Below are 16,453 nucleotides of genomic sequence, written 5' to 3'. Positions count from 1 at the left end.
CAATGAAAAATGTTAATGTGGTGATAAACATTAGATATTCAAACCTCTGAATTTGTAATATACCACGTTAGGAAATAAAATACAAGAAAGTAAGTCCATTTATTTTGTGCAAATCATTGCTTAACAAATTAAAATCTTGTATTGCTAATTGTTCTAAACTCTGAGAGGAAAACCAGAGCAGATTCTCTAAAAGGTACCTGAAAAATCATTACTGGACATGTGTGAGTTTTGATCTGCAAGATTGCTAGTGGTGAGGCATATGACATAAAGAAATCATAAAAAGAAACAGGTTAGAATTAAAGTTTTTAAAACAAATTAAAAATATAATCATTACAATAAGGTGTGAGTCATCCAAGATAGCTGTGGCTTTACAGTTCCCTTGGTCTATTTTGGAATTATTTTTCTATTCTATTTTTGAAAGGCATACAGATAAAACAGGGAAAAATGACTAATGAATTACTCTAGAGCAGTGAAATGAATATATTAAGAAAATTTAAATACAGGGTGTGGTGGCAGCAGGGTTAGGGCTTTGCTGAAGGCTGTTCTCAGTCAGCCCAGCTGTTAATGTGTAGTTGGTAGTTTGAGATGGGAAATCTCAAACAAATGCTGGTGGCTCCACTTTTGTTTATCAGCAGGGCTGCCAGTACTGTCTGAAATCAGTGAGTCACCTAAACTATTGTTCAGTGCTTTGCTGCATTGCACGAGGTTAAACAATAGTGTGGAGCTAAAGGAATGTGTTTTCTGCCCTGAGCTGCAGGAAAGGCAGGTGTTAATTTTGACATGAGCAATCTGCTGTTTTTTTAAGCAGAATTGTTATCCTTGCTCTTGAACAGTTGTATCCTGAAGGATCAAAAAACAAACAAACAAACCCAAACCCCAAAGCTCAATATGAAAAAACATTGTTGGAGGAGAAAGTAGCAAAAAGAAGACACATTTTTGGAGGAGAAAGAAATGCAAACTTCTTCCTGAATCATGATGATTATTTATTGTTAATAATTAGCTACCCTCGAGTTTTAGTGTTCTACTAGGACACAGTTTTATAAGGGTTACTACTTTTCTGCTTAGTAAAAGAGATGACTGGCTGCTTTCTTTTTGTATGCTGGTTTGGTTTATTTCTCCTGTAATAGACCTTTAGAGATCAAAGACTGTCTTCTTTTATATTTCTTTTTCTTTCTTCCCCCTTTTTCTGTGTCTAAATAGGAATTACTGAAGCGGACTCCAAGGAAGCACAGTGACTATGCAGCTCTAATGGAAGCTCTCCAGGCCATGAAAGCTGTCTGTTCCAACATAAATGAGGCCAAGAGACAAATGGAAAAATTAGAATTTTTGGAAGAATGGCAGTCTCATGTTGAAGGATGGGAGGTACTGTCATTACTGTCCTAAGATTTGTTGCTTTAGATTGAGGAGGGAGTAACAGTTTTCACCAAGTATGTGTTGCACTGATTTTGTGAGGTTCTGTCAAGTCCATAGTTCTGTGAAATCTGAGATTTTGAGATCCACTCTGCAAATTAAGTTGTCCATGACTGAGTAATGCTGTATGAAATAGCAGACTTTAAGGAAGGGTAGTTATTTAGCATTTGTATTAACATGTATCTGTGCACATAGACATATCTACAAATCCTAATTTAAATGCTGATTTTATTTTACTGCTCTCTATGCTGGCATAGCAGCACTTTGGTTGAAAAAATGTTTGTTTATTGTTTATTATTGCTTAAGCATTGAGTCTATAAGTTTTTGTCAGCTTGTTGGTAGTCTCTTAATATTGGCTGAGCTAAACAATTTAAACATGTTCGAGGGAATCTGTTTGAGATTTGTGGGGCTTTTTAATGATTTGCAAATGAACAAACTTTGGGGCTACAACCAACTTTTGTGAAGTAGCCACAGATCTGGTTCTGAGTTAGGATTTTATGTAGTAACCAGAAGAGTCACTCTTTCCCCAAGAGAACAACAAGATCAAGTGGTTGTAGCACCAAAATCTTCCTTCTGAATTATTCTGAGCACTATAATTAGTTCATATGGAAAAACATGTGCAGATAAGGGTGTAACTTTAAATTGTCTTGGGGTGTCCTTGGGTGTCTGAGCTGACTGCACTGGGGTGGAAGGCAAATACAAGTGAAGTTTCAATAAAGCAAAAAAAAAAAAAAAAAAGCAAAAAGTGTAACCATATTCAAAACTAACTTTATGAAAACAAAAAGATGGGTTTTTTTAAGAGGGAGATTTCAACATGGAAAAGTAGTACTTTGCTGTTTTGAATACTTTTCTCAAATATGCTACTCCTTTTCCTGACAAAGCTGCTTAAGAACTAGAGGAAGAGGTTTTATCTCTTTAAGCTTTGTGGAAGGCTTGCAGACTGGGAGATGTAGCAAGAAAAATGTGTTTGTTGCATGTTAGTCTGGTACTGAATGATCTCAGTCTGTATAGTGGGAAATTTCCTTCATTTGGTTCCAAGGAAAGAAAGGGATATGGATAGGACACTGATGGGACACTGAAGCAAAGAAAGCCTCCAGACCTGTCTGAACTTTACTTGAGAGAGTTTCCCACCAAGTCTGACATATAACAATAACATTGACTAGAATAGACAGCTTTTAAGTAGATATTTGTGGTTAAAAAGCAGAAATAAGAAATAGTTTCTACATGGCTCTGCTCCCTCCCTACACCTCCTGATTTTATTGGAACTGCTGTTTCTCAAACTTTGTTGTGCCTAAGGATGTGCTCTGGTTCTGCTGTAGTGGATTTAGCTTTCCTCTGTCACCCAGAAGGATTCAATAGAACAAGCCATTATCTGAAAGGAGCATTGATCTGAACAAAGATCCCCCTGAATACTACCCATGACACCACATAATTATTTCCTGTATGCTCCATGTGAAATCTCCCAATCAGTGGACTTTTGCAAACCTTTGGTTTGTTGTTAATTGAGTAGTATAGGGAGGTTTAGTTAGTTCTAAATGTGGATTAAGAGACTAATTTTACTTTAATCAAAAATCTTCATGTTTCTTCAGTGCATTGTGTGATTTGAAATATTGCACTTCAGGTATTTTTTTTCCTTGTGTAGCAGCATTTTCAGAAAATGCTTTTCTGTTTCTGGCAAATCATCTCCTGCTGGAGCTCAGTGCACTGTAATATTTTTGGTACATGAGGGTCACTGTGAAATACCACTAAAATTCACTGTGCATTATGAGAAGGAATTTTAGCATGTAGAGAAGTGATATAATTGCTGATCCATATTCAGACAAAATTTTCTGCATTCATTTGTAACCCTCTATCTGAAATTAAAAAAAAATCAAAACAAATACCATTGTATTGCTTGTAGGATTTTGAAAAAGAAAGGACTAATATGAAGTAAAATTCTAAATGTTCTAATAGAGTGGAAGTCTAGTTGATGTCGCTTAACAACTTCTGATTTAGACTAGGTGAAAATGTGTTTCTTAATGTAATTAGCTTGAAGTTGCTGTCATCAGCAGTAACTTGGGAAGGTTAGTGTATCAGAACATTTAAATGCATTGGAAGTGTTTGTGTGATAACCTCATGATAGGAGTAATAGCAAGTTAAGTGCTGAATACTTCATGGCAAGGAAATTTGCTAAGTAATCCTTATTGCCTATCACCACTTTATTACTTCTATTATTTTAAACTTTTCAATTAAATTTCCTACTGCACTACTGTGATTAAAATTCTTCTACTTGCTCCCAGTGTCTGAGTCATAGATATTTGTCAAATCCTTCTTAATGAGCACACTCAAGTATAAAGTTACATTATTATTAACTCAATGCATTATTAGTCATATAAGTTGGTTAAGAACTTACTGTTCTCAAACCTCTATCCCTGAAAAGGGAATCCACTTTCCTGCATCAGGTTTCTTCTTAATTCTTAGTAAAACATCTGGTAGGAAATATGGTTGCTTTTTGGAAATGTGTTAATGAGCAAAGGTAACACTAAAGAAGGAATGGTAACAATATGGACATGAGCATTTGAAACAAACTTATTCTCTCTGTGTTCAAGATGTATTCTCTACTCTGTAACAAAGTAATTTCCTACCAACCTCGGTGGCTTTTTTTTGGTGTTTGTTTGTTTGTTTTTCCCACCTCCCCTTTTCCTAGGTTTCATTTTAGGATTTCACCTGTGCTTGAACTCTTGAAGAGTGCCATTGTTTTAAAATAGGACGTTTCCAGCAGAGTTATGTGGTGTTTATTGCATTTTAGGTGATTGGGTTTGATATCATATGGCAGCCACAGGGTGCACAATCTGGCAAAATTGCCTTGATCTTAATATGTGCAGCTTTTTCAGATGTAGTATAAGATTAGTCCTTGAAATGCTAAGAATTCCAGAGCATGTATATGAGCTAACAGTATTTTGAAGGATTCCCAACAACAACTGTAAAAAAAAAAAAAGAGTTCCTGAATGCAATGTTTGAGAGTGGGTTTAATTAAATAAACATCTGGTTTTCTGCAATGCTGAAAATAAAGAGGCAAACTTGTTGGAGATTTCCTTCCAGAAGGAAATGCTTAGCACATTGCTTGGCCCCAACTAGAAGGAAAGGGAAAAAAATAAAGACTATTTTTAGAATCTGATCAAAGCATGACTTGAATTCCCATACTTTAGTGTCATAAAATGAAACTTGTGTTTATTATGACAAAAATACAGATTCACGGAAAAAATGGAACATCTGTTTCAAGATAGTTGGTTTTGAATATAATGACTTTCTCACTTAATTTCCTAAGTGGTTTAATTTATTGGCCTGAATTCAGAACTTGTGTAGGTGGCTGTCTCAGTTGGAGGATGGCTCAGCAGCTGAAGGAACTACATTTTACTACAGTAAAATTTGTGTGGATGTTTCAGTGAGAGGAAAAAATAGAAAATTGTTGCATTTTCTGTAAACTGAACAACCCAATCTGAGTTATAGGCCACCTTAGTGACAGTAGCATGGAGTATTCTGTTCCTTTGCATTCCAACATATTATCAAGTAATATTTTACCAGATATTTCTGTCTTAAACTCTGGAATTTCTAGCCCTTCCATGCTTTATTTGTTCCTTATGTCCATGTGCAAGTACAGAAGCGATTAGTATTAGTCTGTAATTTCTGACTTTTGTCACTATTAACATGCTTGCCACTGACTCAGTATAGACAAACCTCTGTGCTTGACAGAAACTTGCCCAGAATATACAGATTTTTTTTTGGTAACAAAAAATACCAACCCATGCTGCTTTTTGTCTCAAGGTAATAGAAGTAATTTTTTAATGTCAAAGAGGGATATTTAATGAAATGAGGATGAGAGAGGTTTTGTTTCAGATTTCTTGCTTATAGTCTCTCTCCTTTAACTGTTTTTATTTTTCAATATGGTCATGGTAGCCCACATTTTAGACCTCTTGCCTGAGCTGTTTCCTTAGTTAGAATTACAGGTGTCTGACTGACAGCCAAAGGTTATCAGAAGCCTATTATACCTAAACAACCTGCAGGCTCCAGGATTTTTTTGGATTTTAATTTCCAAACCAGCTGTCCTCAAAAGGCACAGAGTATTTGGTTGGGGTGCTACCCACAGAAGAGGATTGCTGCACAGTCTTTAGTGACCCAGTAGGACAGATGGAGGCAAAAATAGTCTAGACTGCTTTGCAGGTTGTTTTTCCCCAACTGAATAATTTATATGAATTTTTGGAAGATGATTAAAATAGGTTTGTTTCTGCAATACATGGCATTTTCAAATTGACAGATTACAGAAATGCTGGTTTCACTGAAAATAGCCCATGATTTCTACTTGCAGGTACTTTAAATATACAGAAGCATGAATAGCATAGTAGTAGTGATTTTACATTTAGGCTGAACAGCTCTGTCCTCTCCTCTTACAAGCACTGAAGTTTACAAGCACTGAGTTTAAATGTCTGTGAAAACTTTGAAATAGCAAATTGCTTTTCAAGTTCCAGTTGCTCATATTGGAAATTCCTGTGGTAGTTTCAGTGCAAACACTTAATGAAAGCATGTTAGTGTCAGAAGGTTTTGGTCATACTTGCTCCAAAAATATTGTAGGTAGTGTAGTTCAGTTCTAGCTGTGCAGCAGAAAGTCTTGAGCTGTAGCTCCATCCTTTGTGAAAACTTGTGGTTGTCAGCCCTTTGAATTGCATGGTAGATATGGCAGTGCTGTGTGTGCTCTCTGCTTCATCCTTCCCAGGCATGTTTTTCATCTCCAAGGGAAGTGGTGGAGAGCAGTGCTCACCCCAGATGTAGAAACAGCAGTGCTTTCATGTGCATTTCATGCCCTTCCTTTTTTCTCTGTTTCAGCTCCATGCCCATCCAAAGTCTAGGAACAGGCAGATCCTAAGTATTACATAGGCAGGGAAGTGACAGGGGATTTTTCTGCACTAGCAGTGTTATGTAGGACAGCAAGATGTGACTTCTGATCCTGTTTGCTTATTCCTTAGGACTTGAGGGAATAAAAGGGCACTAACAAAATTCACTGACCTGCAATCACAGCAGCATGGGCTGTGATCTTGTCAGAAGGTATCTGAGAAGTGGCAGTAACACTGTTCAGTCTTTGGATGAAATGTCTCTGAGGGGAAAAAAGTATCTCTAGAATCTTGTTTTCATCACCTAGCAGTAAGGGAAGAAAATTAGGAGGATAACATTAGCAAAGGGTAGTAATGTGAGAAATGTAACCCTCACTGCCATACTGTCACATTGAACTTGAATCATGAATGAGGTGATTGTAAATAAGTCAGGTAGCCTGAATTATATATACTTAAAACATGTATTAAATGTGTTATTTTATGGCATGATGCTGGCACAGTAGCAGATCTTGTTAGGACTTTTGGGAAAAAGTTGTGTTTTCTATACTGAAAATTAAATTCTTCAGTAAGAAAAGACAGATTTGTTTCTATGATCTCTCTATGAAAAAATCCCATTCTTTTTTAGAAAGCTGAAACTTCTCATACAGTTCTGAAGCCTTAAGCTTTTTTGGCTTCCTTACAAAAAGCTGTTATTTTTCTGCAAGTTGAAGTTTTGTGTAAAAACAAACCAAGACCCTTTAGAAAGTATCCAACCTTTTAAAATGCAAATTGTTAGTAAGTACTATTCCAACAAATTTGAAACACAGAATAAGATATTGCTTACTCTTTCATACACAAAAGCAATGAAATGGGATGGGAAAAAGTGACCAGTTTTTCTGTAATTATGGTCAACAAGCATTACATGCAGCCCTAATTTATGCCTTATTTATATCACTGAGTGTGCTTTCAAAATGTTTCAGTGTTTGATTTTGAATAAAACTGTAAAATTAGCATGCTGGTACTGATGCTGTCTTAGGAAGGGAAATATGCTATAGTGGCTGTAGGTGACACTCATCCTTGGCTTGTTTCATCACTTGATCCTGAATGGAAGCAGGAGTGGTTTGTTAGTACAGATCCTGAAGTGGCTTTGCTTAGAGACCTGGACTGTGTTCCAGTGTGATGGTTGTGCAATCTCACTTATCTCTGTAAACAGACTGCATTCTCCTTAGGACAGTCGAGCTATTGCTCAATATTCACAGCTGTGACATACAAAGGATGAGCAGTAGGATGAACTGTGCGAGCAGAATGCGTGACTGCTCCTTGGCTCCTAATTGAATCCATTTTTCTTTGGACTACTGTGGTTAGATCAAGAAGAGGAAGTAACTGCAGCTATCACATGCCTAAACCATTTAGAACATGTGTAGATGACAGGAGAGTCCTGGTTTTGCAGGTTTTCTAAGCTGACTGACTCCCTCAAGTCAGGAAACCCTTCAAACCTGGATGGATGCTTGATGCAGCCAAAAAAATAGATAATATAATTATCAATAGGGTTGTATGTCTGGATGGACATACACATTGACAGCAGCTCGGTCCCAGAGCAGCATGATTTTTTAGACTAGCAAAATGCACCTCAGAATTCAAGGCAGACTTCCTTGAGAGGTAAATTTCTCTTTGTAAGACAGAAGTGCCATGAATTTTTAATATAATTTTGTTTTTGAAAATATTTTCCTTCATTAACTTTTATGAAAATGCCTGATGCCTTTTCACATGAATGATCTGTCTTGAAGCAAAAATGAGGCATGGGAAGCTTCATCCCAAACATCTAAACCTTACCAAAATTCTGATGTCTTTGGAGTAGGTTAGGAGGAGGTATACTAGACAGTCCTAGCTGCACATGCCACTCTTAGCTTTGCCCAAGTTTAATATCTTGCTGTTTTTAATTTTTGCTTTTATGCTTAGCTTAATATAGTATAGAAGTATCTACCCTTAGTGATGTTCAAGTCCCAGGTTGCTTCAGCTTCCAATTTCATCATGACACAGATTATGTCTTATAAAGCCCCATTTTCAGACATTTCTGAATAAAGTTACTGAGGATAGGAGTTACTGGGTAAAGTTGGCCTGATTTTCAGGAGAGGTCTTTGTACAAAAGTAATATAATTTGGAAACTTTTTGTGATTAAGCTGTATCTATTCACAAAGCTGGTGTTAAACATCATTGCAGATTATTACATAATTACAGTGCAATAAATTACCATGACATGTTTAGTCTTGTTTAGTCTTTCCAGGGAATTGTTATACTTGTGAGTTTGTATAAAAAACTTTTCCTTAGTTGATGCAAAGTACTTGACTCAAAGAGTAATCTCTTTCTACTCAATTTTAGGGGTCCAACATCACAGACACATGTACAGAAATGCTGCGAAGTGGACTGCTACTGAAAATTTCAGCAGGAAATATCCAGGAGAGGATATTTTTTCTTTTTGATAATCTTCTTGTCTACTGCAAAAAAAAGCACAGGTAAATGATTACTTTTAGAAAAAATGTGTTTTTCTCACAGTAGAGCTAATCATGAATATGCTGTTCCAGAAGAACCACAGCTTAAAAGTTAGCATTTTTAGAAGAAACTGATCAGCCAAAGAAAAGTGTGTTTAATTCAAGCAATTGGAAAAATTCTAAATGGATGCAGAATCCTAGTGGTGAAGTGTGGGGGAAAAAAAAAATCTGTTTTGTTGGCCCTCCACAGCAGGTTATATGTGATGGCCTCACTCTCTTGTAGGAAGTGTAAACAGTCTGAATTTTTAGTTCAGACAGATTAGTATTCTAGCTTGTGCAATAAAATAAGTCTCTACAGATTTAAGAGTTTCATGCCTTATATTTGTAATCAGGGAAAAAAGCCAGAAAGCTGATGCTTGCTGCATTCCAAAGAGCAATTCCTTAGTTCAGCAACAAGCTTCTGTAGACAATGTTGTGAGAAATGAGGGTTCTCCTATGGACATATATTCCTCTTGATGTCTCTTTAATCCTGAGGCTGTTTTAGAGTGGCCACTATATATTGCTGGGTAGATATTTGATAGATTCCTAGATACATGATACTTCTTATTTTAAAAATTTCTGGTATTTTTTTGGCTGGTATTTTATCATCTAGCAATTACAAACAATTACAAGTTGCTGGTTACATAGAATCTTTTCAGTTGTCCTCCACTAAATTGCATGTTTTTGTAGCCATAATCTCACTATTGGACAAAAATCTCAAAATGCATGAATGGTTGTCTGTGGTTTCTTTTGTTTTGAACAATCATGTCCTTGGCTAGTACCATGGTGACGTCTCTGCAGATAGAGGTGTAACTCAATTTAGAATATAATTTCAAAGTTTTAGATGGGAAATTAATTTATTATTTCCAGCAAGATACTTCAAGTATTGATTGGCAAGTATGCAAGGAAAGAAATTGCATTTTGGTAATTTTACAAAAATTGCCTTGCCTTTATGGTATGAGATATTGTATGTCATTTTTAACCATCCTTTTGTGACAGAGTGGTGTAAACATGGAATGCTATACTTGGGTTTACAGTTTTAAAACTCAGTAGAGCTATTGGATTTACTCACTTTGCTTTGTGCTGGTTTTGCTTTTTTGCTTTCTTTGTATTTCTAATGTATTACTCAATTTTTGAATAATAAATTTATGGTGTAGTAGAGTTACTCGTAAGGCAGTAATGAAGTAATGATTGAGAGGCAGGTTATTTTCTGAAAATTAATATCTCTTTGGAGTGAATGAAGGTCAAAATTCAGGAGATCTTAATTCTTAGGAACTGACTTTTGTTCAATATACAGTATTAATTATCATCATAGGCAAAAATGACAATGATCCCTGGTTTATCTGAGGTGTGAAAAGCTGTATAGTACTGTGGTTCTCAGAAGGCCTCACTGGGAGCAGTTACAGCATTGCAAAGTCCTTTGGAATATATTGCAGTGAAATTGCCACAAAACTTCAGCAATCCTTAATTACAATTCTTGGTTAACCCTTATCTTAGGAAGAAAAAATTTTGTCTTCATTCTTACCATTTATGATGGTAATGTACGTAGGTCAAGATTTGTGTCCAAAGATGTTCTCATTTCATTTTTTTTCAGTCACACTACTCCCACTCTGAATTTCTAGACTAACATAGGGAAACCATATTAGTTAGGAAGAAAGGCTCTCCCTTTTTTTGTCTTTGATGGCAGACAACAGCATAGAGGTATCAAAGTGTTGGAACAGAGCTTTTACAGAGAGAAACTTTCCCAGTAAACTCTCATCCAGGCAGGAATTTGCAGCTTACTCCTTCCAGCTGTAGCATCTTTGCATTTCCATCAGTAGCATCCCATTCAGCAGCAGTTTCCACAGTTCAGTTGCACAGTATCCTGGTTTGGAGGACAAGTGTCTGCCAAGAAGGGCAGGAGCCTCTCTTTGAAATGGGGAATGTAAACCCTCCGCCTCCAAATTATTATAATTTTGAAATTAAGGGGCTCTGAGGCAAAAATATGGGAATTAGGAACAACAGGTTTTTACTAGGAAAATTAAAATAGAAATACAGTATTACAAAGAACAATCCCAAAACACTGACAGAGTTAGAATACAACCTGACACCTTGTCAGTCAGTCAGGGTGTTGGCAGCAGTCCCATTAAATGGTGGCTGCATCCTCCTGCAGTGGCAGGTGTGGTTCAGCTGGAGCAGTGCTCCTGTAGAAGGTGCAGTTTTCCTCTGAAGGTCCAGTGATGATGTGGAAAGGTCTGGCTTTCCTCTGGAATCCAATGGAAAAAGGCAGCTTTGGTGTTCAAAATCTCAGTTTTTACCTAGGTAGGAAAGGCTTGGCTCCTCCCCTGGCTGGAGCATCTCCCAGTGGGATGATGTAATTTTATCAGTCATGCAGTGGGACTCAATGGCCCAGCAGCAGATGATGTCTTCCTGGAGGGAGGATGGGTTGTGGAAAAGATAAAGATGATTGCCTCACCTGGTTTTAAAGATGGCCCATTAGCAGATAATGTGTGCCATGGAGATAAGGGTCACTGCCCCACCTGGCTCCAACAGATGGTGAATACACATTTTTTGCCGCATCTTGTATTGCAACCTGAGACACAGGTATAAAGGTCTTGTGATCCTCACAGTGGTCTGTAAATGCTGCATGCACAGGTGGCAGTGTAGAAACATGGGAGAATGGAGTGGATGATGTGCTCCTCTGCTCTTCTTTTTTTCAGGAGGTTGAAGAACAGCAAAGCATCGACAGATGGCCACCGTTACCTTTTCCGGGGCAGAATAAACACAGAAGTGATGGAAGTAGAGAATGTAGATGATGGAACAGGTGGGAATATTTATGTGGCTCATTTACAGAGCTGTCTGTTGTAGTGCTGAAATCAAATGCAGCTTCATAATTTCTTTGAGAATGGAGGATGCCTCTTATATTTAGAAAGAAAAAGGAAGATGCTACTTTAAAAGCACTATCTATTAATATTAAAATTCTGCTTCTGTGGCACATCATTGCTTTCACCCATTATTAGCTGGGCAGCCATAGATGACTATTTTATGCTTACATTAACAGAGTAATAAAATAAGGTGACATTTATTGCTCAACTGAAATTACAAATTGAACTTCACTTTACAGCATCTTAAAGAACTTATCCCTAGGTACGTGGTATATTTATAACAGCCAGTGGAAAACCTACCTCTGTTGGGATGAAATACTATAAATGCTGAAATTGTAACATAAGGAAGGTTTTTTAAAATATTTTTAGGGATATAAGCCATAAGATGACTTGAAATTTTCCTGAAACGCATTAGTAAAGTGAAAACCCAAAGTATTCCTAGACATGTCAATTTTTGCTTTAGAAACTTGGGTTTAACCTTTGAGCTTAACAAAAATTACTTTTTATTGCAATTAAAATATTTTGGACTTTTATAATGTAAAGCTAAAAAAAAGTGGTATGTGAAGCTTGCAATGGCATTGCAAATATCTAAGTCTGGAGGGAATTTCTGTGACTTATTTATTGCTTCTTCTGATATTCTAAAATAGTGCTAAGTTTATCCTCTACTAAGGATTCCAAGAGTTTCTGAATGTAATTTTGTTCTAAAACTGAGTATTAATAACAATGATTTTAATACTATGTAAGATTCATAGGAATTTAATATTTCTTTAAAATTAAGATTTTTTTGTATTTTTGATTTTCTTGTGTTCAAAATATTTTGCTCACTTCTTGTTTTACAGAGTAGACAGTAGAACTGACTTGGAGAACAAATTGACTATTGCACTTATTGCAACAAAATAGTTTATTGGAAGACTGTTGTCTCTTTCCTCCATCTCATATTTTAAAATCTTTTAACCTTTTTTCATGTGTTGTGTTTTTATTTTATTATTTCTTATTTTATAATTCTATTTTCATCATTTGGGTTTTGTTTTTGATCAGTTTGCTTCCATCTTTTGTCATTCACATTCAATTTTATAAAGAAATTACATTAATATATGCTTGGAATTTGTAACTGAAGTGTCTAGAGATGAAATTTTACTGGTGCCAGAATAATACTGTAGTGCTGCAGTGTGGGATGTCTGCTACTTATCCTAGGATTGTTTGGCTTTTCTGAGAGCATTATTTTTCAGTCTTTTCATTTGTGTTCCAGAATACCAGAACAGAGTGTTTTCTGCAGTGCTGGTGCTGATCTCATTGTGTTTTATATTGTATTAATGTCTGAGAGTAGGGCTGATAATTACTTTCTTTTCTATACTGAGTTTTATCTTACCATTTCTGCAATTTCTTAAGCATTCAATATTCATATCTTGTTCCCCAAAGCTCTTGCAATGCTTCTTGGTTCCATAACAATGTTACCACTGAAACAGTTTAAGCTATTGATAAAAATGGTGAAAAATGCTGAACATAAGGTAGAGCACTGTGGTGTCACACTTGATTCATTGTCTTTGCTTACTAGACATTTTTATAAGAGCTCCTTGACATCTGTTTTGGGTTATGTTATTCACCAGGTCCACTGATTTAGGTAGTGGTTTCAATCTATCTATGGGTACACTGCAGTGAATTTCTTCAAGCCTCTTTGAGTTAATATATTTTATTCAGTATTCTTTACCCTGCTATTCCCTTTTTCCAGCCTGTATCCCTGCCCAACATTTAGCTTTATTTGTATAAAATCTCAGTGTTTTGTTTATACAAAAAAGAGAGTTGATTATTTCAGTCTTTCCTGTCATGTACTGTTTGACTTCCTTTCATTTTTTTTCTTTCATCTTCTTAAATATGCTTTAGAAATAAAAGGCAGTTTCCCTGTTTGCATCATGTCACTTTCTAAGACAACTTCTCTTTGCTTAACATTACTGTGTCCAGAAGATTATACCCACCATCTTCTTCCTGATGAATATCCCAAAAATTCTATAACTATTCATCTTTGACTGATTCCTCCCCACATATTGTCATGCATTTAGTGCTGGCCATAGAAAATGTTTCTTTGATCCTCTGTCTGACCTACCATTCTCCATTTTCATGTTCTAGCTATTCAGTCCTTGGTCTTTTTAACACTGTTCATTTTCCTTCCTGCCTGTTTGTTTTCTTCCTCAATGAATCTTCAATTATAATGTGGCTGGGCACAAAGAGTCTTCTTCTGTGCTCCAGATACCAGTTGGCTAATTTCCTTCAGCCACAGGAAATTCTTCTACTGTCCTCATTTCCTATAGCCTTGCACCCAGTCCTGGAGGGTTCATGCATCCTTCCCCTTTGCTCTCCTGAGCCATATCAGATCTTGTCACTTTTATATACAGATTATTTCCAAAATCCATACTCATTTCCACACTTCTGTGGCAACATTAATGGTTGGTTAGTCTGATTTCTGACTTATTAGAGTTGGTGGATGCTCAATCCCTGGAAGCATTCCAGGTCAGGTTAGATGGAGCTCTGAGCAACCTGATCTAGCTGAAAATGTCCCTGCTCAATGCAGTTTATTTCTAAGGGTCCTTTCAACCCACACTGTGTTATGATTCTTCATACCTGCTTTTTTCCTTATCACCACATTTTCTGCTTTTTCCATTTCATTTTTTCCAATATCCTAAAATATATTTTTCCTTGTAATTACTGCTATTTCATCCCTCCTTTCTGTGGTTCTCTTTGAAATGGGGAAATTTCTGCATTAATTCCCGTGCCTGTGACATCTTTCTGCCTTTTTCTTTCCACCTTCCCCTTTTTTTTTGATTTAACTTTGCCTCCTCTTTTTCTTCCTTGTGAGACTTCTGTATTCCCTCTCCTCACAGAGGTATTTTTTCTTTCACTCAGATCATGATGTCCTTCTTTAACCTTCGTCTCTTCTGCTTTCTTTACTGCTCTCCTTTGTTACACCCAGATGTCTTGTTTCTCATCCCCCGTAGTCATCTGTGTTTGAACTGTAACCCAGTACTATTCTGCTGCTTTCTTTTTTGTCTCTCTGCATTCCCAGGAGGAGTGATATGGTTGTCCTAGTGTCACTCACATTAGCTTTGCATATGCTTTTTTTGGCATGGTATTATTTTATTCTCTTTAATCATCTATTACCTATTAATTTCTGTAATTCCTAGTTTAGAGAGGAAGCTCTGGGTGCAGAGTGCTTATATTTTCCTATCTGTGCTGGACTCTTTGTCAGGCACTCCAGATGGATCTCTTTATAGACATTAAAGACCATTGAGTCTAGATGATACTTCCACAGCTCCTTACTGCAGATTTTGGGATCCCCTGCTCACTTTGTGTAAGGAGCCATGGAGCTCCAGGGAATGGGGCAACTGAGAGTGTTTGCTCTCAGCATTGATAGATGTAGGAATGTAGTCTTCATTGTTTGTGAGTAGAAGCATAGAAATAACAAAACAGATTCCCAGTGTGGTTTATTGTCATGCTAATGACATGCCTACAGAAATTAACAAAACTTTTTCTGAAAAGCAATTTTTCTTTGATGAAATTAGGCCTTGGCTGAGCAGTACAGTTGGTGCAAGCTTTCTCTTTTTGTTTCAGTACCATGAAGCACTCTGCTTTTTCTTGATTGCACTGATTAAAATGGAATGCATATTACTTATCAGGGCAGACTGTTTATGATCTTAAAATAATGTGGCTACACAACCACTTGCAAGTATTAGAAAGGTGGTTTATGGTAATCATATTCTTCTTTCTGTACCAGTTTCTAAAATTCAGTTTTGAGAGAAAAATACATTTCTAAAGGGATTCACCAGCCATTAAATGAATGGTCCTTAGTGAAGAAAAGCACGTGAGACTTAGGAAATACCAGATTTATGTTTGCCTCTAGCATAGTAGTTCTGTCCTCTCTAGTCTTGAAATGAGGCATGATATGGAAAAAACACATGATAAAAGTAGCTGGAAACTGCATCAATAAGTATACATGGAGGATGGTGGTTGATATTGTGCAGCAATTATTTCCTTGGTATTTCTGAGCATTGATGCTCCTAAGAACCTCCAAGAAACTTAAAAGTACTTCAATACAGAGACATCTGTTTTTATTTTTTTTTTAAGGGAGGAAGAAAATTCTTTTGTATATGACTGCAACAAATTGCTTCTTATGCATCACTCAAATATATGAATCTTGAATTTTGAACAGTATATTGCAATTCAGATTACAGGCTTTAATGGATTACCAAGTCACATTAAAAGATGATGTAATCTTTCATCACCTTTCCTAGGGAAGCTGTAGGTTTAATGATTTATTTATTGATCCTGCTTGTTCAGACTTTGCATGAACAGCAGTCTCGTGCTCTTTTTCCTTCTGTAACCATTATGTCAGGTTTGCAAATAATTTGTTTAGCCTGACTGGCAGCTGAGATGGCACTGATGTGAAGAATGTGCCTGTGAGCAGAGCAGCTGGGCAGTCAGGACATGCACACCCCCTGGCTGGCCAGCAGCTCCTGAACAGATTTTGCCCAGTAGCCAGTCCAAAGAAGGTGGGAGTTTGTATTGGATGAGAGTGTAATGCTGAGCTGCTCTTGACTATGGACATAATTGCTCATGGGAGCCTTGGAGAACTGTAGGGATTGCTCCCCTTCATGGGGAGTGTGAAGAACAAAGCAAAGCTGAGGTGTTGCAGTTAGAGGCTGAAGGGCATCACAGCAGAGCCTCACTATAGCAAAGAAGGACAGCTGCTGCCATCCAGCTTCTCTCACCTGAGCTCAGAGCCCTCTGTGCACATTGGGCAGTCATGGTACCTAGC

General features: G+C 36.8%; 1 protein-coding gene across 1 annotated transcript in view; it reads left to right on the top strand.

Moving 5' to 3' along the window:
• Positions 1-16,453, top strand: part of PREX2 (phosphatidylinositol-3,4,5-trisphosphate dependent Rac exchange factor 2) — a 169,993-nt gene that overhangs the window by 49,214 nt on the left and 104,326 nt on the right. Inside the window, exons 6-8 of the mRNA XM_056484325.1 lie at positions 1,201-1,362; positions 8,634-8,767; positions 11,482-11,585. Coding sequence (XP_056340300.1) covers positions 1,201-1,362; positions 8,634-8,767; positions 11,482-11,585 — 400 coding nt within the window. The remainder of the gene's footprint in view (positions 1-1,200; positions 1,363-8,633; positions 8,768-11,481; positions 11,586-16,453) is intronic.

The sequence above is a fragment of the Oenanthe melanoleuca genome, chromosome 2 (assembly GCF_029582105.1).
Source record: "Oenanthe melanoleuca isolate GR-GAL-2019-014 chromosome 2, OMel1.0, whole genome shotgun sequence".
Lineage (NCBI taxonomy): Eukaryota > Metazoa > Chordata > Aves > Passeriformes > Muscicapidae > Oenanthe > Oenanthe melanoleuca.
Note: the sequence above shows the minus strand (reverse complement) of the source record. Positions and strands in the feature narration are given on the sequence as shown.